This window comes from Carettochelys insculpta, chromosome 4 (assembly GCF_033958435.1).
Source record: "Carettochelys insculpta isolate YL-2023 chromosome 4, ASM3395843v1, whole genome shotgun sequence".
Lineage (NCBI taxonomy): Eukaryota > Metazoa > Chordata > Testudines > Carettochelyidae > Carettochelys > Carettochelys insculpta.
Window position 1 is genome coordinate 89,529,331 of NC_134140.1, and position 23,018 is coordinate 89,552,348.

Below are 23,018 nucleotides of genomic sequence, written 5' to 3' on the forward strand. Positions count from 1 at the left end.
ATTGCTCATAAATGTTGTATTTACTTACATTTATTGTGACTATGGTCTTACTGGAAAGGTTTGCAACATAGAAGTCCACACAACAAGCTAAACAAGGATCAAACACATTAATGTTTCAAACCCACCACAGAAAACACCATCTTCGACAGGTTGAAAAAGGGTGGGCAGGTGAACACATGCCATGCTAGAGATGTTGCGTAATTGAGTAAGCACTGAACATTTCAGCAGTTACTTGATTACTTTTTGTGGGAGGGGGAGGTGGCTCCAGAGCAGGCTCCTCTCCCCACCAGCCCATGGGAGCCAGGATTCAGCATTTAAATTATGTCCCAGGTCCATCAGGCTCCCACACTCCCTCTCTCCTTGCCACAGCACCTGCAACCCGTTCAGGCCAGGAGGCAACATTATAGCTGCCTCCTGTCATGAATGGTCTTCTATGGGGTTGGGCTTTCCCTTTGCAGCAGCTCTTCAAAGGGCCACTGCAGGGGGCAATTGACCAATCCTGCACCAGCTTGAGCCCCATTTGGCACAGGGTAGTCATCTCCCTCCCCCCACCACCACCAGTGGTAGTTCTGCACAGAGCTATAGGGAAGGGAAATGGATGACATTTTATGGCTCACTTAGTTCACAGCACACCAGTGGCTGAAAGCCACTGACTTAGGACTGCCACCTAAAAACATACCCTGCTATTGTTTTCCTTACCTTAACCTGTGTCTGTTTGTCTATGCTTAGATCTCTTAAGATTGGAACTCATGCTTTCTTGAATATCTGGAAAGGGCCTAGCATGTTATGCTAGTAAAACAAACAGTTGAGTGATTCTGGAATAGGGCTCTTTTGAGAAAACTAGTTAAATCACTATCATGCTAAAGTCTGGCACATGCCAGTACCATATTTGACAGTTACAAAACAAAACTATACAATTTACACATATTAAGGTAACCTCCTCTCTGTAAGCAGTGAAAACACCAATTTCATTGGTTTTTTTTCAGCTAGAAGATGATATTGTAGCCAAACCTCAGTATATTCAGAAGATAAAAAACTTTGCTCTTACACAGCCCTCTGATGAGTGGATAATACTTGAATTCTCTCAGCTTGGATTTATTGGTAAGTGTTGCAGTTTCAGCACAATCACAATTGTTCAGCTCAAACTCAGATGTGCACTACTAATTTCAATTTTACATGTAATTGTATTTCAGTCCCTGGAAGGGTTAATTCCTTGATTCTCCTGGAAATGCCACAACCACATTAGACTCCCCAAATAATCTATGGTCAGAATCTTTCACTGTCAATGCTGTTTGGCACTGAGCCTGTGAGCTCTGTCCTTCCAGCACAAGGTCATATCAGCTCCAGGTCTAGTCACAATGTATTCCCTCAGAGGTCCTGCCCTGTCTCCAGCTCCTGTTTAACCATGTCTATACCATGGTTTTCCAAACTGGGTGGGGGGGCATGAAGAAATTCTAAGGGGGGGTGCAAGGGGACCCAGCTCCTCCTTCATTCCCCCCACCCCAGGAAAGAGCCAGCCCTTGCTTCTGGCTCTCAGCTCCTGCCATTTCATGTGGGCAACCTGGCACAGCTGCTATAAAAAGCAAGCAGCAAGTGAAGGCCCACGTAGAGCTAGCTAGCTAGCAGTGTGGGGGCTCAGGCAGGCAGCTGGCCCTGGAATCACTGGGCTCAGGCGGCTCACCCTGGCAGCGAGGGGCTTGGGTAGTTGGGGGCAGGTGGCTAGCCCTGGCAGTGTGGGGGCTTGGGTGGGTGGCTGGCCTTGAGAGCGCGGGGGCTTGGGTGGGCAACTTGGGCAGCTGGCCCGTGACTGTCAGGTGGGCGGTTCAGGTAGCTGATGGGCAGGTGGCTATCCCCAACAGCGTGGGGGCTCGGGTGGATGGCTCAGGAGGCTGGCCTGTGGCTCAGTTGGGCGCCCCGGTGGCTGGCCCACAGCTTGGGTGGACAGCCCTGGTGGCTCAGGCACCCACAAGGTGGGGTCTGTGCCATTAGCCTGGATGGTCCATAGTTGGCCTCCTAGGATTTCCCAGCTGATGAAGAAAATGCAGCATAATATTTCACATTAAATTAATTTTTTTGTGATGTTTCTGATGTTAAATTATGTTTTTATTCAATTTTTGGGCCAAGAAAAACTATTTGTGCTATTTTTAATTTTAAATAACATTTTTATGTCAAGATTGTGTTTACTTTAAATTACGAATTGAATTTTTGGTTAAAAGTGGGGTTGGATGATGGTAAAGAAGAGGTGGGGGGGCATGAGAGTTTCTCAAAAATCAGAAGTGGGGCGTGATGCCAAAAAGTTTGGGAACCATTAGTGTACATGCTTAACTGGACCCCCTCCCTCCAAGTCTGACAGTTTACAAAATAATTTGAGGTGCATCAAGCTTCCAAAGAAGCTTATTGAGCCTTTCCTCTTTTTGTTGGAGAGGAGATTCATGCACTCAGTCCTGGCAAGTTACTTTTCTTTTACATCAAGCCATTATGTTTTCATACTTTATATTGGTCCTTTAACATTTTTAAAAGTTTTTTGAAACTTCTTATTTTATAAAACAGTTCAATGACAAATCTCTTGCTAGCTCACACCATTACCAGTACTGAAAAAATGGAGTGATTAACTATAATTTACCCTAGTTTGCTGATAAAAAATAGAAACAAAGAGCAAAATTGTGACCTTACAGAGAAAAGATTGCAACATTGCAACAAATCAAGTTGATAAATGTGTATGCAGTTGTACACCTAATGTGCAAGGGAATACTTATTTTGTAAGTAAACTAGCTAATTTGACAGATGAGCACATGCAAGTAAGCTGTTCTGTGCTTGAAGTTAGAATATGTGGTGGTATGCAGAAATTAATCACTCAGATGCATACATATTTTATGCATCTGAAAGTCTAGCTTTTGGTGCGCTATCATACAACTAAATCATTAATATGATTTCCTGAAATATAATTGGAGTTGGTGGTGCAGATGTTAGATTCTGAAAAATCAGTGAGGCAAAAATCAGTCAAATATACACAAATAATAAGGTTTAGCATACAACTAATTGAGTTATAATGCATGTGCAAAATATTAACATACAGGAGTTTTTTCAGGAATTAAAATTAAAATACTTTGAATTACGATATATTTAAAAGAGAAGATTTAGAACATAAATGTGTTTTTGTTTTAAAGCAATGTATTTTACATGGACCATAGACTCACAGGATATCATCAAATCCAGTCCCCTACCCAAAGCAGGATCGACCCTATCTAAATCATTCCAGCCAGGACTTTATCAAGCTGGGACTTAAAAGCCTCTAGGGATGGAGATTCCACCACCTCTCTAGATAGTACATTCCACTGCTTCACCACTCTCCTGGTGAAACAGTTTTTCCTAATGTCCAACCTATACCTCCCACTCTGTAACCTGAGACCATTGCTCTTTGTTCTGCTATCAGTCACTACTGAGAATAGCCTCTCTCCATCCTCTCTAGAACCCCCCTTCAGGAAATTGAAGGCTGCTGTCAAATTGTCCTCCCACCTCCACTTCTCTCTTCTACAAACTAAATAAACCCAAATCCCTCAGCCGCTCCTTGTAGGTCATGTGTTCTGTCCCCCTAAATATTTTCATTGCCCTCAACTGGATGCTCTTCAATGCATCCACATCCTTTCTGTACTAGGGGCGCAGAACTGGACACAGTACTCCAGATTTGGCCTCAGTAAATAATAAAGGGGAATAATAACTTCTCTAGATGTGCTGGAAATGCTCCTCCTAATGCACCCTAATATGCCATTAGTCTTCTTGACTACCAGGGTACACTGTTGACTCATAGCCAGCCTCTCTTCCACAATAGTCCCCAGGTCCTTTTCAGCTACTCTGCTACTTAGCCAGTTGGCTTCAAGCCTGTAACAATGCTTGGGATTCTTCCATTCCAAGTACAGGACTCTACACTTGTCCATGTCAAACCTCATTAGATTTCCTTTGGCCCAATCCTCCAATTTATATAGGTCACTTTGGACCCCATCACTACCCTCCAGCATATCCACCTGTCCCCATAGTTCAATGTCACCTGCAAATTTGCTGAGCGTGCAATCCATTTCCTCCTCCAGGTCATTAATAAAGATTTTGAACAATACCAGCCCTAGAACCGATCCTTGGGGTACTCCACTTGAAACTGACTGTCAACCAGATATTGGGCCACTGATCACTACTCATTAGGCCTGATCATCTAGCCAGCTTTCTATCCAACTTACAGTCCCTTTATCCAATTCATACTTTCTTAACTTGCGGGCAAGAATATAATGGGAGACTGTATCAAAACCTTTGCTTAAGTCAAGTTATAGCATGTCCATTGACTTCTCCATGTCCTCAGAGCCAGTTACATCATCATAGAAGCTAATCAGATTGGTCAGGCATGACTTGCCCTTGGTGAATCCATGGTGACTATTCCTGATCATTTTCCCCTCTTCCAAGTGTTTCAAACTAGATTTCTTGAGGATTCCCTCCATGATTTTTCCAGGGACTGAGGTAAGGCTAACCAGTCTATAGTTCCCTGGATTGTCATTATTTCCTTTCTTAAAGACGGGTATTAGAGTTGCCTTTTTCCAGTTATCCTGGACCTCTCTCAGTCTCCATGAGTTTTCAAATATAATGGCCAATAGCTCAGTGGTTAGAGCATTGGTCTTGTAATTAGAGGGTTATGAGCTCAATTTTTGAGGGGGGTGCTTTTCAAGGGTCTGGAGCAGGTTAGATTAAAAAAAAATTGTTAGGGATGGTGGTAGGTCCTGCTCTGAGTGTAGGGGACTGGACTTGATGACCTGTCAAGGTCCCTTCCAATTCTGTGAGATATGTATATCTCCATGTTTCCCTTGGATACACTAAATCCAGACCCATGGATTTGTGTATATCTAGCTTGTCTAAATAGCTCTTAACCTGTTCTTTCTGCAACAAGGGCTGCTCACATTCTTCCCGTAGTGCACTGCCCAGTTCAGTAGTCTGGGAGCTAGCCTTGTTTGTGAAGAGAGAGGCAAACCAGCATGGAGACTTCAGCTTTTCCCTCATCATCTGTCACAAGGTTACCTCTCTCATCCAGTCAGGGACCCAAACCCTCCCTGATCACCCTCTTATTGTTAACATGCCCGTAGAAACCTTTATTGTTACCCTTCACATTCCATTCATATTTTTAATGAAAAATATGGTCATGGAACATAGACTAACACATAATCTCAGTTGTCAATCTTGTGATCAGCTGTAGAAACCGCACTCACGAGAACAAAGGATTAAGGAGCAGCTCTTGGCCCAGGTGGCCCTGTCACATTGCACCTGCAAAACCTGTGTAAACTGGAAGCAGATCTGAAAAGGGAGAGCAGAGCAGCTCAGAAGGGAGCAGACCTCTGCTGTCAGCTTTTAGAAAGTACTATCCCGGAGCTGTTGTGGCCAGGAGCCAGGGAAAACAGACCTCACAGAACCTACAAAAGAGAGACTATTAACTGGGATGGTTAGAGCCTTTTTACAATTATGTAGCTTACTCCATGGGAGAAAGGAAACTTGCATAGGAAGTGGTCCTGGGGAAGGGGCATTTGCATAGTACCCCAAAGTACAGAACATAGCTGACCATCCTTGGACCCTGGGGTGGAGGTTGGTGGAGAGGATACCGAACCCATTCCCAAAAGCCAGGAGATAACAGAACCCATCTCGGAAAGACCCTGAGTGTTTAAGGGCCCTGACCCCCAAAATCTCCATATTAAGGCAAAAGACTTGAAGCCCTGGGGAGAAGATAAAAGACAGAACTACATGTGACCACATGCTGCACCCCTGCCTGAGCCTTTTGCAGCAGTGGTGGTGTGTGTTCTTGTTTTACACATGTATACTTCAACATGCCTAGGTTGATGACAGCATAGCAATTCTTAAGAATTCAAACTTAAATACAAAATTATTCTTCTTCTTCGAGTAGTCCCTGTGGGTGCTCCTCTCAGGTCTTGCAGCGCCCCTGTGCTGCTCATCGGAAAGTCTTTTCAGAGTAGTATCCCTTGTGCCGTGCATGCACATGAGCATCTCTCGTTCCAGCCACTCTGTGGAGTGCGTGTGCAGTGCGAGCTGCCAAGGTTCCTTTTCTACTGTCCCCTGGCTGAGATGGACCTCAGAGCAACTCCTTGTCCTCTAAAAGGAAAGCACAGACATTTACTATTCATTTTAGCCTTTTACCTCATAAATTTAATTTTGCTATCCTATTATTGCTATTACTACAAAAAAAAAAAAGCTGCAGCTGCTGCAGCAGCAGCTTTTTTCCTTTCAGCATACTGGACTCCCCTGGACTCCCCAGCCTATGTAGATGCTTGATGCCTGTTTTGGGTGGGCATGCCTAATGTGTAAAATGCTGGTGGGAAGCGCATGTTACCAGCAAGTGCCCTCGTTGCTTCAGCATGTCAGCGAGGGCCAGGAAAGACTGTGAAATGCAGCTAAAATCTCTCTGGGAAAAGTCTCTTCTGTCACAAAAGGACAAAGCAGATGAGCTGTGGGTGTCGCAAAAGCCCTCTGACAGGGCAGCTTTATCACCCTTCAAGGGCTCTCAAGCCGCTAAGGCTTCTCTGTCACGCTCTTCATCAGCATTTCCCAGAGCCCCGTGTTCCCCTGTGCCATCAGTGTCTGGCACCACGGAGAGAGGCAAGTAAGCCGCAACCAGGGAAACTGAGGCAGACACCAGAATAGACATATCGGATGGTGTTACTGAGGCACCAGCTTTGGAGAAGCTGCAGTGCGTCCACCAGCAACAATCAAAACTCTACTCTGGCAAAAGTCTCATCTACCATCAAGGGACAAACCAGAGGACATGTGGGTGCTACAAAAGGCCTCTGACAGGGCAGCTTCATCCCACAAAGGCTCTCACGCCACAAAGGCTTCACTGGAACACTCTTCATCAACCCTGCCCAGAGCCTCTTGTTCTCCTTCATCAGTCTCTGGCGCTGTGGAAAAACGCAAGTCAGCGTCAGCCAGGACAGCTGAGGCAGTGGCTAAACTCACCACATTGGATGGCATTACCGAGGCAGCAGCTTCAGGGAAGCCACACGTGCCTCCGTCAGGGAGATACTTACCATTTTTTTTCTTCCTTTTTACCTCAGGCGATCAATTCACACTGGTCCCCTCAACCCTCTCCTTCCCCTACTCTTTCTGTATTACCTCAAGCCGTGACAAGCTCTTGCTGCGTATACTTTACAGCTCTTGCCTGTTTTACCACGCTAGAGCCTTTTTATATGCCTGAAGAATGGGTGTCACTGAGGACAAGGGGTGTTTTTAAGTAACCCCCATTTAGTTTTAGCCTTTTACACAGTACAACAGTTTTTCTCTCAAATGCTGTTTTTCCTTCAAAGCTGCCAACTGTGCATCAGGCAATCATTCTCTGCCTTCTTGTATTGCGTGGCAGGTGCAGCTCAGTTTACTGTCATTTGGTGACTGACATTTGGGGCCGGGACAGCAGGGGATTTTTTATTTATCAAACTGTTTTCCCTCTAGTGCTCCCTCAGATCCTGGTCACCCCATATCTGGGCTGTCACTATTGCCTGTAGTGATGTAGGGCAAGACAGTGCACCCTGCCCAGCTGCCTGCTCTGTCTTCTCCAAACAGAGGCGAGTGCATGCAGCACCTTACAGGGAATCCCCTTTGCGTAAATAAAGGGCAATTCCTGAATTCTAAGTCAGCTCCATTTCCCCCCCTGAGGTTCCAGACAAGCACTTACTGGGGCAGTGTTCGCCACCTCCCTTGGGCCTAACGACCTGACCAGCATTCCTAAGCATTCTGAGAAGCCCAAGCCTGCACTGGCTGATCACAGGGCTGCTACATCACTGCCTGCTATTCCAACACCGAGCAGTGCTGTACACTAGTTTCTTTTTTCATTTCATTCTTCATTTTCTTTCTTTTACCTGAGGAGACCATCTCAGACCGGTCCCCTCAATCCCCACCCATCTGTTTAATTCAGGCTTATAGCAGCTGCTGCTGCATGTGGTTTACTGCTCTCACCTGCCTATCTTTACCAGGCTAGACTCTCTTATTTGCCTGGGGTGGGGTCACTGAGCACATGGGGTGTTTTTGAGTGAGCCCTATTTTGTGCCTCACTCATACCCTTTTACCTCCTGGGACCAGTTGAGAGCAATCGCAGTACCTTCTACTTTGTTTTTGGTACTGATACCTCTCCATCAATGGCCAGGCTGTATCTGTCAAACATGACAGCCCTGCACCCTCCCTATACAGTGAGGAGGAAGAAGTGTCTGTGTCAAATATTGTCTCACCTTGGCATCCCTCCCCTAGCAAAGGGACATGTCAGCCACCATCAATGTCTCAGTGGTTCCCTGGCCAGTGGCAACCAGCTGGTATGTCCATGCCTCTTGCCTGGCCCTACTTGGATCCCTGGGCACCTCTCAGAACACACCACCACCAACAACGTCAACATGCTGCTCAGCCTTTTCGAGGCACACTTCAGACATATCTTTGGATATGTCTGAAGATCGAACCGAGTCAGACCAGTTCCTCAGTGATGATGACTACTATGATTCATCACAAACTCGACTGCAGCTCTCCTTCTCTGAGCATATGCTGATGCCATCATCTCCCTCTATAGACAATGACTCCAAATTATTCAAAGAACCTTTTAGAAGGGTGGCTGACACTCTAGAGAGTCCACTAACATCATAGCTCAATACCCAACGTGAACTCACCAGTATACTCCATGCCACACCATTAGTGAAATGGATCCGGCTAAACACATGTGGCAAACACCAGCCACCATTTTGCGAGTGGGCAAGAAGGCAGACAGGAAACGTCACCTCGCAGAGTGCAGAGTTCTCTTTACACACACCCCTGCTATTCCCCCATTGCTGCTGCTGCCAACCAGATTTTAACTAAATTTGCTCCTCCTGATAAGGAGTGGAAGCCACTTGATAGCATGGGTAGAAAGGCCTCTCCTTTGCTTTCCTCCTGCTACATATATCAAATTATGCAGCGTTGCTGGTGAAATATATGAACCACATATTTGAACAAATGTCTGCCTTTATTGAATACATTCCAGACCATAAAAGAGAGCAATTTACAGCTAATACAAATGAGGGCTCAATCATAGCAAGGACAGCTCTACTGGCCTCCCTTGAGTTCGCTGACTCCATCTCATGTTCCCTAGCTGAGGCAGCAGCTATGAGGAGAGCCTCATGGCTCAATGTTTCTGACATCCCAAAGGTGATTCAGACAACTGTGGAAGACCTACCGTTCGACGGTCCAAAACTCTCTTGCGGAGTCCACAGACACTTCCTTGCACTCCCTGAAAGACTCCAGAGCCACCCTTCACACCTTGGGCATTCAGGTCCCTGTGCGAAAATGGAAGGAAAATAAGACTCATACTTACACAGTAAAGCAGTTTTTCAACTGTGTTTCACTGCTAAATTTCAGTGTTTTTTTGTATGTATCCTGCTTATGCCATACATACAGTGATGTTAGATAAGACAGCTGCTGCTGTTCCAGCTGCAAGCTCTGCAACCTCTAAACAATCTAAGAGTGAAATGCAGAAGCTAACAGGTAGTCCCCCTTGCTCAAGAGAGTGTGATCCCACAACTCCAACCCTGTTCCTTTCCCTGTGAGTGCTCCCGAAAAGATCTCCCCAGGGCTGCTATCACCTAACACTCCCAGAGATCTCAAGACCTGGCTTCAATGTCCAAACAGCTGGACAAGCCTAAGACTCATGTGGCTCAAAAACCTAAACTGTCAAACCACTGGCACAAACACAATGCCCTGCTACTAACAAAAATAGCAGGTCTAACAAAGCCCTATGCTTGACCCCATCAGCATGTGCACCTCTCCTGGCGCATGGCAAGGTAAAGGGTTCACAGCTGCAGTACCACCCCTGACTGGTGACTCTCGACCTTCAGCATGCATATTTCCATGTGCCCATCCAGTCCACATACAAGGAATACCTCAGTATTATGACTGGCAGACAAAACTTTCAGCACATGGTACTTTCCTTCAGCCTCTCCACTGCACCCAGGGTATTCTCCAATGTACTGGCAGTAGTGAGAGTTCATCTGAACAAGCAGAAAGTATGCATCTTCTCATATTGAGACAACTGCCTGATAAGGACTCCCTGAAAAACACACAAACAGCAGTTTGTAAACAAGTGAAGCAAAGGTAGCAAAGAAAAGTAAAAGTTTCCTAGATACACTCACCAGGCTACCCTTTGAGCCACTAGCCACTATGCCACCATATTACCTATCTATAAAGTGGCTTTCATAGTGACAGTAGCATCAGCAAGAACGGTAGGAGAAATCTCAGCCCTCATGGCAGTCCCACCTTTTACCACATTTAACAGACACAAAATGATACTCAGGCTTCTGAAAGTTATAACCCATTTTCATGTAAATGAACCCATCTACTTACCTGCTTATTTTCCTAAACCTCATGCTCTTCCAAAGAGGCTATACTACACACCCTTGATGCAAGACGGGCAATTGCATGCTACCTTGAGAGAACCAGAGGAACCAGAAAATCAACAGACCCTTTGTGGCATGGTTGGGGTCTTATGTAGGAACAGCTGTTTTGGCACGACACCTATCCAAGTGGATTGCAGATTCCATACCAACTAGGAAGCAAACAGCCACCACAAACTATCAGGGCTCACTCCACGCAGTCAATGGTCACTATGACGGCCTTCCTGAATAATGTGCTGTTCGTGGACACATGCAGGGCGGTTATGTGGTCCTCATACCATGCTTTTGCACAGCACTACACTTTACAAAAAGGGCCAATACCTGCCACAGCTCTAGCAGATGTGGTCCTTCCTTCCTCCACATAAAAGATTCCAGTACTGCTCTCCCCATCAAACGGGTACTGCTTTGGAGTCACCTGAGTGGAACACCCACAGGGACCACTCAAATAAGAGAAAGTTATTTGCCCTGTGCAGTAATGATGGTTCTTTGAGATGTGTCCCTGTGGGTGCTCCATTATCCTCCCATCCTTCCCTCTACTTGAAGTCTACAGGGACTTTGGATGGAAAAGGAACTGAGGAGGCTCACGTTGGATGTGCATTCCACAGAGCAGCTGCAGCGAGAGGCGCTCGGTGCGCATGCACAGCACAACGGATAATGCTCTGAGAAGACTTTCTAATCAGCAGCGTAGGGGTGATACAAGTTCTGAATGGAGCACTCACAAGACACATCTCAAAGAACCATCGTACTGCACAGGGCGAGTAACTTGTGGGCTGTCTGCCACAGCCATACCCATTTGAGAGAGGGGGGTACTGGAATCTTGCAGCAGGAGGGGGTTATACTTCACATATTGTCTGCCCCGCAAACAGCATGGGAAACCACCCCCCTCCACCTTCCCCCCCCGGCTCTGCAGCAGCACTCTGATGCATAGGCCCCCACTGTAAGCTGCTCTTAGCAGTGTGCAGGAGTGGGCATTCAGGGAGCCTGCCTGAGGCTCCTGTGGGCTTCAGCCCAGATCCAGCCAACAGTTGGGGCTTGCTGCACTTAGAACAGCACATGGCCCCCACAGTTGGCTGCTCTGAGCAGTGTTCAGAGGCTGTGGCAGACAGGGAGCTTTCCTGAAGGACCTGCTGGGCTGCTAGCCAGGAGCCATCCTAGGTAAGCACCTCCCAGCCAGTGCCCTTCTGGCATCCCAAGTCCTCCCTCTCTCAACCTTCTGCCCCCCCTGCACTCCTGCCCCACATAACCCAAATCCTCTGCACTCCAACTCCTGCACCCATACCCTCCTCCCTGCCTTAGGTCACAACCTTAACCCCACCCCAGGTCAGAACCCAAACCCTCTGCACCCTGCTCCTGTACTCATACCCCCCTCCCAGACCCTGTACCTCAATCCCCTACCCCAAGCTTCATTCTGCACCCCACCTCCACCCCAAGCCCCTCACCTCCTCCATTAATAGTGTGGAAGAGTTTGGCCCTTGACTGCTTACCAAAGTCTGAGTGGCCCCTCATCAAAAATTATTGCCCTCCCCTGGATTAGGTGAATAGAGTTGAGACATGCCAGAACCTCGTGATACATGCTCAATACTGTTTGATGCATTTTCAGGCAGTGCCTTCCACTCCCAAAGCCTTTTCCTGCCTTCAGGGGGTAGGCATCAGGAAGAGGTCCCAGCAGCACCGTCTCCAGTCGTGGGGACCTACCAGAGTCTTTCCCTGCTGCCCCAGAACCTTTTATTATGGCATGCAAGCACAACACCACAGCGTGGACGCAGCCTGCTTTTCCCTGTGAATTGTAGCTACCCAATCATCACATATTGCTGACAGCAATGAGGAGGCTTGAACTTGTCTAATCATGCAAGTGCTGCATTCCCATCTAAGACTGACCCCCAACAGTTAACAAAGTTTCAAAGGTGCTTGACTGCACTTAGAGTAGGTGCTAAGTGATGTTTCATATGAGATTAAGTAAACTGATGAATTGAGGTTTCTTTGTTTAAAACATGCTTTTAACTTTTGTAGAAACAAATTAATGGGTGAGAGCCTGACTCCATGACCTGACCTCCCTTGTGGGAGATTCCATCAAGCATACTGAGGGAGGTGGTGGAAGCTCCTTCACTGGAGGTTCCCAAAAGGAGGTGGAATAGTCCTCTGTCATGGTTGGTTTAGACACAACAATTCTGTATCTTGGCAGGGGGTTAAACTAAATGACCCTCACAGTCCCTTTTAATGGTAATAATTCTGTGAAGTTCAGTTGGGTCTGAGTTCTAATCCATGTGCTTGGGTGCGGGAAGAAAACGTGGGCTGTAGTGATATACACACAGTACTGAAATATTGCTGAAATGTGTAATTTCTTCTTTTGTTTTCAGGAAAGTTGTTTAAAACTAAAGATTTGCCACTCATAGTAGAATTTTTTTTAATGTTCTACAAAGATAAGCCCATAGACTGGCTTCTAGACCACTTACTCTGGGTTAAAGTGTGCAATCCAGAAAAGGATTCAGTAAGTATTTCCATATTTTATGTCTACAAAATACATTATATTAGAAACCACAGAAAGTTTAAAAAAAAAAACCCTAAAACATATTTATGCAGTTTAGAATTTGTAAACAGTTGTGGTGGATTGGATTGTAAAGTGATTCAAAGCATAATTTAAAACCAGAAGGATAAAACAGCACTTGTATATGTGTCTGTTGGCTTCAAGTTGAAGTTAGTGACAGCAAAAAGTTTCTAGTGAGTTTCACATCTGCTATTCAGAATTCTGTGGGTAGCAGTAAAACTGTCAAGTCACAGAATCACAGGGCTGGAAGGGACCTCAGGAGGTCATCTAGTCCAGCCCCCTGCTTCAAGCAGGATCAACCCCTACTAAGTCATCCCAGCCAGGACCTTGTCCAGCCGGGACTTAAAAACCTCAAGGGATGGAGAATCCACCATCTCTCTAGGCAGCACGTTCCAATGCTTCACCACCCACCCACTATTAGGAAGTAGTTTTTCCTAATATCCCACTTTTAGGAAGTAGTTTTTCCTAATATCTAACCTACACCTCTCCCTCTTCAACTTCAGACCATTACTCCTTCTTCGGCCATCTGACACCACTAAGAACAGTTTCTCACGCTCCCTTTTAGAGCTCTGCTTCAGGAAGTTGAAGGCTGCTATTAAATCACCTCTAAGTCTTCTCTTCTATAAACTAAACGCTCCCAAATCCCTCAGCCTATAGGTCTTGTGCTCCAGACCCTTAATCATTTTTGTTGCCCTTCGCTGAACCTTCTCCAGCAAATCCACATCCTTTTTATACTGGGGAGCCCAAAACTGGACACAATATTCCAGATGTGGCCTCACCAGTGCCAAATAAAGAGGAATAACTACTTCTCTAGATCTGCTCAAAATGCTCCTCCTAATGCATCCTAGTATGCTGTTAGCCTTTTTGGCTACAAGGGCACACTGTTGACTCATATCCAGCCTTTCATCCACCATCACCCCTAGGTCTGTTTCCATTGTACTGCTGCTGAGCCAGTCAGTCCCCAGCCTGTAACAATGCTTGGGATTCTTCTGCCCCAGGTGCAGGACTCTACACTTCTCCTTATTGAACCGCATCAGATTTCTTTTGGCCCAGTCCTTCAACTTATCCAGGTCCCTCTGGATTATCTCTCTACCCTCCAATGAATCTACCTCTCCCCCTAGTTTTGTGTCATCTGCAAACTTGCTGAGGGTGCAATCAAATCCCTCATCCAGGTCATTAATAAAGATGTTGAATAACACCGGCCCCAAAACCAAGCCTTGCGGCACTCCGCTTGAAACAGACCGCCATCCAGTTATTGAGCCATTGACCACTAGCCGTTGGGCCCGACCATCAAGCCAGCTTTCTATCCATCTTATAGTCCAAGGATGCAATCCATATTTCCTTAGCTTATGGACAAGAATGTTGTGGGAGACCGTATCAAAAGCCTTGCTGAAGTCAAGGTATGACTTCCCCATGTCCACAGAGCTTACCACCTCATCACAGAAGCTAATCAGATTGGTCAGGCAGGACTTGTCCCTGGTGAATCCATGTTGGCTACTTTTGATCACTTTCCCCTCTTCCAAGTGCTCCAAAACGTATTCCTTGAGGATTCCCTCCATTATTTTCCCAGGGATTGAGGTAAGACTGACGGGTCTATAGTTCCCTGGATTGTCCTTCTTTCCTTTTTTTAAAGATGGGCACTACGTTTGCCTTCTTCCAGTCATCCGATATCTCCCCTGATCTCCAAGAGTCTTCAAGGGTAATGGCCAAAGGTTCAGCAATGACCTCTGCCAATTCCCTCAGTACCCTGGGTGCATTAACAGCAGATAGGAATAAGGGGATTTCAAAGTTAACGGGGTCCTTTCAAAAAGGAGCCCTGTCTGGACGAGCTGCACAATGATGAGCCAAGTCAATTTCGAAGTGCCGCAGCTGCCGGCATTCTAATGAGGCACTGAATATGTGTTTCAGCGCTTCATTAGTAAACTTCAAAATGGCCATTTGCATGGCCATTTTGAAGTTTTGGGCTCGTGTAGACATAGCCTTTAAGTGGTTAGGTCCCTTTTGCATTCTGGCAGTGACACAAAAGGTAAGTTACTACAGATCAAGGTTCTGGTGTAGTATTTTGTAGTTACTGCGATTATGGTAAAATGCAGTACAGCTACACACTGATTCCACCAGCTGTGACAATAACACGTCACAATTATTTCTTTTTGTGTCAAAAGTTGAGCACCCTTTTCTAAGGAAACAGCTGCCAGTGCACTGATTTGCATTTCTTTTTTTTTTTAACTGAACACCTGTTCTAGACGCAGTAAAAACACTTTTTTTTCTAATTATATGGCCTTAGCCATCTTTGAGAATCTAATCAGTACTTCAGCCAGAATCATCAATCCCATCTCAGATTTTGCATTTGAACCAATAAGATGCAGCTTTTCCATTCCTTTTCACTTTAACTGGTACTGACAGAACTTACATTATGCCTTTGATCTGGAGCGCTCAAAACACTTCACAAACTTGGTTAAATATTATGTCCATTTTACAGGTGTGGAAAGTAGAATACAGGGAGGTTAAATGACTTACTAGGGTTGCACAATGACTCAGTGATGAGGAGCTGAGGGTAGAATCCAAGGCTTCTTCATGTAGTCCTGTGCTCTATTCTATTCAGGTCATGATTCTTCCTTATATTTATCGTTATGGGCTATTATATTTACTGGATCAAAATGCACCAGTGTTTAGATCCAGAATGCAGATCACTTTTAGGGGATTATTCTCATGTCTGATTAAACACACAGAAGGAATAAGACATCCCAGAAATTCTTGCTGAACGGTGGCTATTTGAAGTCCCTAGTATGTCACTTAATTGTCAGAAGCTGTACTTAAATTAGAACAGTAACATTTAAATCCAGTGCTTGAGAGCTCCACATCATTCTCAGGATGTTCCAAAATAATGTTTTTTGTAACAATTACCTTTATCAAAAATAAGAGAGGGAACAGGAGTGGAAAAATTACCAGGATCTACAACAAGGAGGTCAATGCAAATTATGGTCAGAGCGGTTTAGTAAAAGTGGTATGATAAGCCCAAATACTGAAATTGAAATTTATTGGAGAGAACCTGCAATAAGATACAGCTGAACTTGTGCTATGATTGCATTCCTCTAAGCGTTAGACAGAAATATAGATAGGAAAGTGGTCCTTAGTTGATTTCTCCTATTTGATATTTCTTTGACCAAAACGCCCCCAAACAAAAACTTGCAATAACATTCATATGTTCAGAGAGAACAGAAGCTAAAGTGAAGAGTTTTAATTCTGCCTTATGTGAACAGTCCTGAAGGAGTCTCACTGAAATCATTAAGATGCTTACCAAAGGATTGCGTTGTGAATATGTATTGCAGGACAAGGTCTGTAACTATAGCAAAGTAATGAGACTGAATTGCTGATGGTAAGATGTAACCTGTTGTTGTTGGAGGGTGGTGAGGGAAAATTCAAACGTGACACTTCCTTTCCTTTCCAGAAACATTGTGATAGACAAAAGGCATATTTGCGTATCCGTGCCAAGCCATCGCTCTTCCAGCATGTGGGAATTCATTCATCTTTGGCTGGGAAAATACAGAATTTAAAAGTAAGACTCTTAAAAGTTATTCCACTATATTTCGTATTTGTGTGAATTCTGACCTGTTTGCTTTTTTGAACTAAGAAACATTGTATATTTGGTGATAAATTTCAGGCACCAGAAGTGCACATTAGTGGAGGAGAGAGATGAGGAGAACATATTAATGTTATCTCCACTGAGAATGAGGAAAATACACTCATAGGGCACCAGGATATCTTCCCTTTGTGTAGGCCTTCAATTAATTATTATTTAAAAGTACCATCATGGTCCCCGGAATCCCTGCGCATGGAGTAGAGGCCCATTGTACAAGGCACTGTCCAGACAGAATGAACAGGCAGTTACTGTCTTAAGGCACATATACTCTAAATGTAAAATGATACAACAGAAAGATACAGACAGATGGGGAAAGGGAAATATAAGGAAATGGTGAAACAGTATTGATCAACAGTATAAACAGTGATCTCAACACACCAGCAGCCTACCTGTTCCTGAAATTTTTGTAGGCATCATGGCAAAGGAGTTTTTGAAGCAGGATAATGAGGTAGCGTTGCAGATGTTTGAGGGAGAACCTCCTAACTGTGAGAAGTGGCATGAGAATGAAAGTCTATGTTTGAAGCTTTAACAAGTGGGGGACAGAGATTAGCCTCATGAGGCTGAGCAGAAGCTGGAGTCAACATCTTCCCAGTGAATGGAAATTCCTAGGGCAACATTAACCATAAAAGGCATTGAAAGTGAAGACCTGTAGTTTGTCTCCTCTTTTATCACATAAAATGTAGTGGAGGGATTCAAAAGGTGATGTGGTAGAAGTGGCAGAGAAGCAATATTATCATTACAGAACCATTTTGAATGGATCTGAGTGGAGTACGGTTGCATTTGTCAAGGAAAGAATGCTGCAGTAAGGAAGATGTGAGATGAAAGCCTAGTGAGAATTTTCACTCTGTGGAAGGATAAGAAAAACAATTATCTTAGAGAGCATATACTGAAACACTTTGGCCTTGTCTACACTAGCCCAAAACTTCGAAATGGCCATGCAAATAGCCATTTCAAAGATTACTAATGACGCGCTGCAATACATATTCAGCACCTCATTAGCATGCGGGTGCCCGCAGCACTTCGAAATTGCCGTGGCTCGCTGCCGCGCAGCTCGTCCAGACAGGGCTCCTTTTCAAAAGGACTCCACCAACTTCGAAATCCCCGTATTCCTATCAGCAGATAGGACACTATCACAAAAGTCAAGGGAGAACAATACTTTAAGAAGAGCATGGTCATACTTGTGCTGAAGGAGAATGAGGATGGAGTACGGGTCCTGAGTGTTAGGTAGGAAGAGGTTATAAGAGCCTTTAGAGAGACATGTTTCAGAGGTGTGCAAGCAGTGGATGCTGTAATGAAGAGGGTTAATACAGTAGTGTCTCAACATCCGTGAGGGTTCCATGTTGAGAACCCTTGCAAATGTTGAATTTCACAAATGCTGTTCTTGCCTGGAGCCTGTCTGCTGGGGCTTGTGCCTGGAGCCCCGGGGAAGCGGCAGCTGCTGGCGCTCCTGCCCGAGGCCCCAGAAGAAGTGGCAGCTGCTGGCACTCCTTCCCCAGGCCCCGGGGGAAAGCAGCAGCTGCTAGCACTCCTGCCTGTAGCCCCAGGGGAAGTAGCAGCTGCTGGCATTCCCTGCCTGGAGCCCCGGCAAAGCGGCAGCCACTGGCAGTCTCTGCCCCGGAGCCCTGGGGAAGCAGCTGCTGCAGACGCTTGCAAATCCTTTTGCGAATGTTGAAACTCTACTGTAGTTAATTTATTGTTGAATTTCAGTGGTTTCATTGAAGGTGCTCCTATAAATATGGGATGCAATGGGATGCAAGTCTAAATATGTTATTTTACATTAAAGTAGTTCAAATGATTCATTTTATGTTATAGCCCTCTGTGATCCAAGATATCTGAACACTGAGGTTTTTATATGATATTGTGTCTTTTTTTTTTGTCCAACAGGACAAAGATTTTGGCAAAAACATGCTACATAAAGCACATGTTAATCCTCCTGCAACAATGACTACTAGCCTAAGAATATTCCAGCATTACACTTTGGAAAAGGTTTATGAAGGAATTGACTGTTTTTGGGCTTTTTCTCCAGTGGCTGGAGATTTTATCTTATTCACGTTTTTACAACCATTGAAAGCAGTAGGGTAAGTACAAAGAGACATAGTAGGATACTTATACCCAGTTTTGAATCCTATGAATATTATCAATTCTCTATTGTCTGAGCATCCACAAACTGCCAATTTAAAATAAATATATTAAGTCTGCTATGCCCCCTTCTTCCTTTTAATAGTATTAATATAACACGAGTTGGTAGATAGTGATACAGATACACTCGCTCTCTGGGGCAGAGATTTTTTGTGAAAAGAGAGGATCCAGTACTCAGCTGGTTCCCCGCTCCACGTTCCCCAGTCAATCTTACGGGTAGGGCTGCAGAGGTGCTGGCAGTCAGTACCGGCAAGTACCAGCACAAAAAAAGCCACTTCTCAGGGGTATCTTCTTTTTCGAAAGTTCAAACATGGTAACCCTATTTTAATGCTTTCCCTGAAACACTCCTACCTAAAAAGCTTATATGGGGAACTGTCAGCAAAAGATACGCAAATTACATGCTGCAATTTGTGTATCTTTTGCAGACAGTTCTATCGGGAGAGGCTTTTCTGACATTTGGACTGTCCACACAGGGTTTTTATTGTAATCCCCTCTGTTGAGATATCCTGTCTTCCTTGTGGAACGAAGTCTACGGGGATGTTGACAGAATTCTCCCAACCAGCAGATCTCTTCCGACAGAACCCTGCAGTCTAGATGTAGCCCTAGACTTATCACAGGAATGAAAAATAACTGGTTAATAAAGAAGGAAAAAAAGCAATATAAACCCCATGGTGAAAACAGTGAAAAACAAGTTATTGCTGATATATTTTGGCAGTTATAAAGCTTTTGTATTACTTTTTTGTTGCTTTGTTTAATGCTTCTCCTTGCCCCCCAGTTAGTGTATACTTATTTACCAGGGAGGCTAGAGGTCATGGGGTAGAAGTCTAGGCAGGGATCTTGTGTCTGCTTCTGAATTTACACTGGTCACTGCATTGAATTAAATGTAGCTGCAATGCCATAATACTTGTTAGATAAGAATCAAGACTTCCAATTTGTCTGCCTTGTAAAACCAATATTTTATGCTATATACTTATATTTTTCAATAATATATGGTTATGAATTTCTAATATATACCACATACTTAAGTTCTTAAAGCACCATTTTTTTAACTTGTAAAACAGTTTTAGTGGTGATGTGCCAGTTGGTCCAAGACAGGGTCAGCAACCAAAATAGTGAGACATTTTTTTGAATATGGTAAAAACTCATCTGACAAAGTGGGTCTTTGCCCACAAAAGCTTATGCTCTAAAATATCTGTAGTCTATAAGGTGCCACAGGACTTCTTGTTGTGTTTGTAAAAACTCAATAATTCAAGAGCTGCAATGCATGTGAATATGAGGTAGTCCTTAATAAGCGTCAAACCATAGTTTTGTAACCCCTATTTTAAGAACAGCGCACACACAATGGTTTGTAATGTGATACATGTTTACTTCAGGACATTCACAATTTTTACATATGCTATGTCCTCACACTTTTGTGTGTGGTTGTACCACTGTCTTCCTGACTTTCACTCCTGAACTCACTTTAATTATGCCAATTTTATTTCATGGTAGTTTCATTTTCCTTTCTCAAAATGCATGTTTTACCTTTCACAGCAGGAATGCTGCAATCTTCCTTTTCCTTTTCAAAATCAAGATATTATTAGGAATGCAATCAAAACACAGACACAGTATCATGTCCCACAATGCATGGCACATATTAAAGGGGGAGTTATCCAATGTTTCGAGATCACATATCGTTTGCTATTTACATGTGAGTTGTTCATTGTTGGGCTTTTAAACATGCACAGTTTATCGAAAATAATCAGGAGGGTGTTTTTTTAATGTTGCTTATAGTGTTGAGAGCCAAAAAAGAAATCTTTAGAGCTGCATGTGGCTTCGAAGCCGCATTTTGCAGATCCCTGGTCTAAGACAAGGGGTAGGGAACTTTTTATAGATCAGGGGCCAGTGACCCAGAGAAAAAAAATCTGTTGGGGATCAAACACAAGAGAAAAGCAAAAAAAAAAAAGAAGAGGAAACCCACTCTCACAGATGTGCCCTACCCAGCCCCAACTGAGAAGTAGGGAAAAAGACAAAGTGGGGTGGAGGCTCAGGGGCTCAGGGCTTACCCCCAGGGAAAAACAGGGGGTATGCCTTCATGGAACACCTCCCTGCAGCATGCTGCTTCTTCCCCTCTGCCAAGCAGAACCTGTGGGCTGAAGCTGGCCTGTGGCTTGCTTGATTGGGCCAATGAGGCTCAGAGCTCGCTCCCACTTTCCCATCCAGTATGGTGCAAGCACTGGCATTCCAGCTGCACTGCTCTCTGCAAGCTGGAGTGCTAGCACCAGCTTGCACTACTGTGGGTGGCAGAGGAAACCGGGGTGCTAAGTCCCAAGCCTTGTGGCCCAGATCCAGCCCAGGGGCCATAGGTTTTCCACTCTGATCTAAGAGCATAGTTACTTCCAACACCAGGATGCATGTGTTGGACTCCTGTGTGTTGCCAGGCATGTTAAGAATGCCTGCAGCGATATGAATACAAATGAAAACTGAGCAAGGACTGATTTAACTTTAACCATCCCACTAGTTACCTTGTGGCAATTTGTTCTGTTTTTAATTGACTGGCATGTTATCGGTTGGAAAACAGAGCAGTGGGCAAGGTATTTTTCAAACTGCAAGTGGGTCAGGACAGATGCTCCTGTTCTGTGTGTCTCCTCTGTGCGGATGGAAAATTCTTCTTTGGCTGATATTAGGAAATGAGCTTCCCAGGATTCAGGAGGTGCTGGAGACGTGCTCTGATGAAGCGGGTCTTTGCCCATTAAAGGTTATGCTCCAAAACATCTGTTAGTTTACAAGGTGCCACAGGACTTTTTGGTGCTCTACAAATGGGTCCCTACTTACAGATATGTCCTTGCTGAACTGCTTAATTAGCTGAGCTGTAATCCTAGGCCTGCAGTGACTAAACAGGAATAGTCATAGCAGATCAGACCAACAGTCTGTCTAATCCCTATGCTGTTCCTGAGTGTGACCACTTCCCGATACAACTGGAGAGAAAGGCATAATAAAAGTCATAGACAGCTATGGAATTAACATAATTACAGGGAGAGATTCTTTCTAGACTCTTAAATTAGTACTTGGCTTATGCCCTAAAGAAGAGGATTTGTAGATCAAAATGTTTTAATTTGTCTAATCTGATTGTGGATATTCTCATTATCTGTATAAATGTTAACTTTTTCTAATCATAAGAAGTTCCTGGTGGTGATACCTTGTGGCAGTGAATTGCAGATATTACCTATGTAGGATGTGGAAAATTTTTCTTTAACTGTGCTTAAATATGTTGTCTCTTTCATTTTAGCTGAATGTGCTCCTGTTTACCTCCTTTTCATAATACAGGAAACAAAAGTTCCTAACTTCTGTTCTCTATATTGTTAATTATCTTGCATGCATCCATCCTGTCTCCTTTGATAATGTTTTCTCTCTTGGCTTCCCAGAAAGACATACTCTGCAAAAATACATTATGAAATGCATTTTCCATCGCAAACAATGGATATGACATAATTTATGCCACTAGATTTGTAAAATGTATTTTACAACAAATTAATATAATGAATAAATACTGTTGCCTCTTTGGTGCCTTGTGGGTTAGTTCCCCACTGGATGAAAAATCAGTAACATGGTGACAAATCTGGATATTTCTTAGTGCAGCTTTGGTATTTTGCACTCTAGACACCATACTTTGAGAGGCGGCTTGAATATTGTTTGCCCTTCTCATCTTTCAAGGATCTTCACCAAAACACCAATGTCTGACTCCGAGTGAGTAATTTTGCCTCAAGAATTAAGTTACACAGAATATGGCAGGGAGCAATCTGCTTTTGCAGCATCAGCTAGTTCACAACATGCAACAAACCAAATAGTCAAAGACTTTACACTGCTTAAGAAAAAGAACTTATACAACCAGGTGACCCCACCATAACAATATTACAACAAATATTACAGCACAAATAGAAACTGCTATGACCCATAGTATTAATAATTTACATGTTAATAAACTTAATCTATCTTCGATTTTCCTAATATAGTCTAAACAGGAAGAAGGGGGCTTCTACACAGCCTTGTCATTTCTAGCTGATCGCTCACTAATCTAGTGCTGCTAACTCTTGAGACTTTTATTGTGAACTTTATATGGAGTTTTCCTTAATGCCTCAACTGCTAGACTAATATGAGAGTGAGAATCTCTGGTTTCATTTTGAAAAAATAATACAGTAGACACTGAGTTACGTGAGGGTTGTGTTCCTTGCAACCACCACATAACTCAAATTTAGCACAAGCCAGGGGAGCTGGG

The 23,018-nt window shown here is 44.2% G+C and overlaps 1 protein-coding gene across 2 annotated transcripts in view; it reads left to right on the top strand.

Annotated features, from left to right (window-relative positions):
* The window catches only part of MGAT4D (MGAT4 family member D), a 92,133-nt gene that overhangs the window by 58,522 nt on the left and 10,593 nt on the right, over positions 1 to 23,018 (top strand). For both annotated transcript variants that reach the window (XM_074993280.1, XM_074993281.1), the window contains 4 exons: positions 987 to 1,101; positions 12,797 to 12,927; positions 16,433 to 16,540; positions 18,509 to 18,702. In XM_074993280.1, coding sequence (XP_074849381.1) covers positions 987 to 1,101; positions 12,797 to 12,927; positions 16,433 to 16,540; positions 18,509 to 18,702 — 548 coding nt within the window. The remainder of the gene's footprint in view (positions 1 to 986; positions 1,102 to 12,796; positions 12,928 to 16,432; positions 16,541 to 18,508; positions 18,703 to 23,018) is intronic.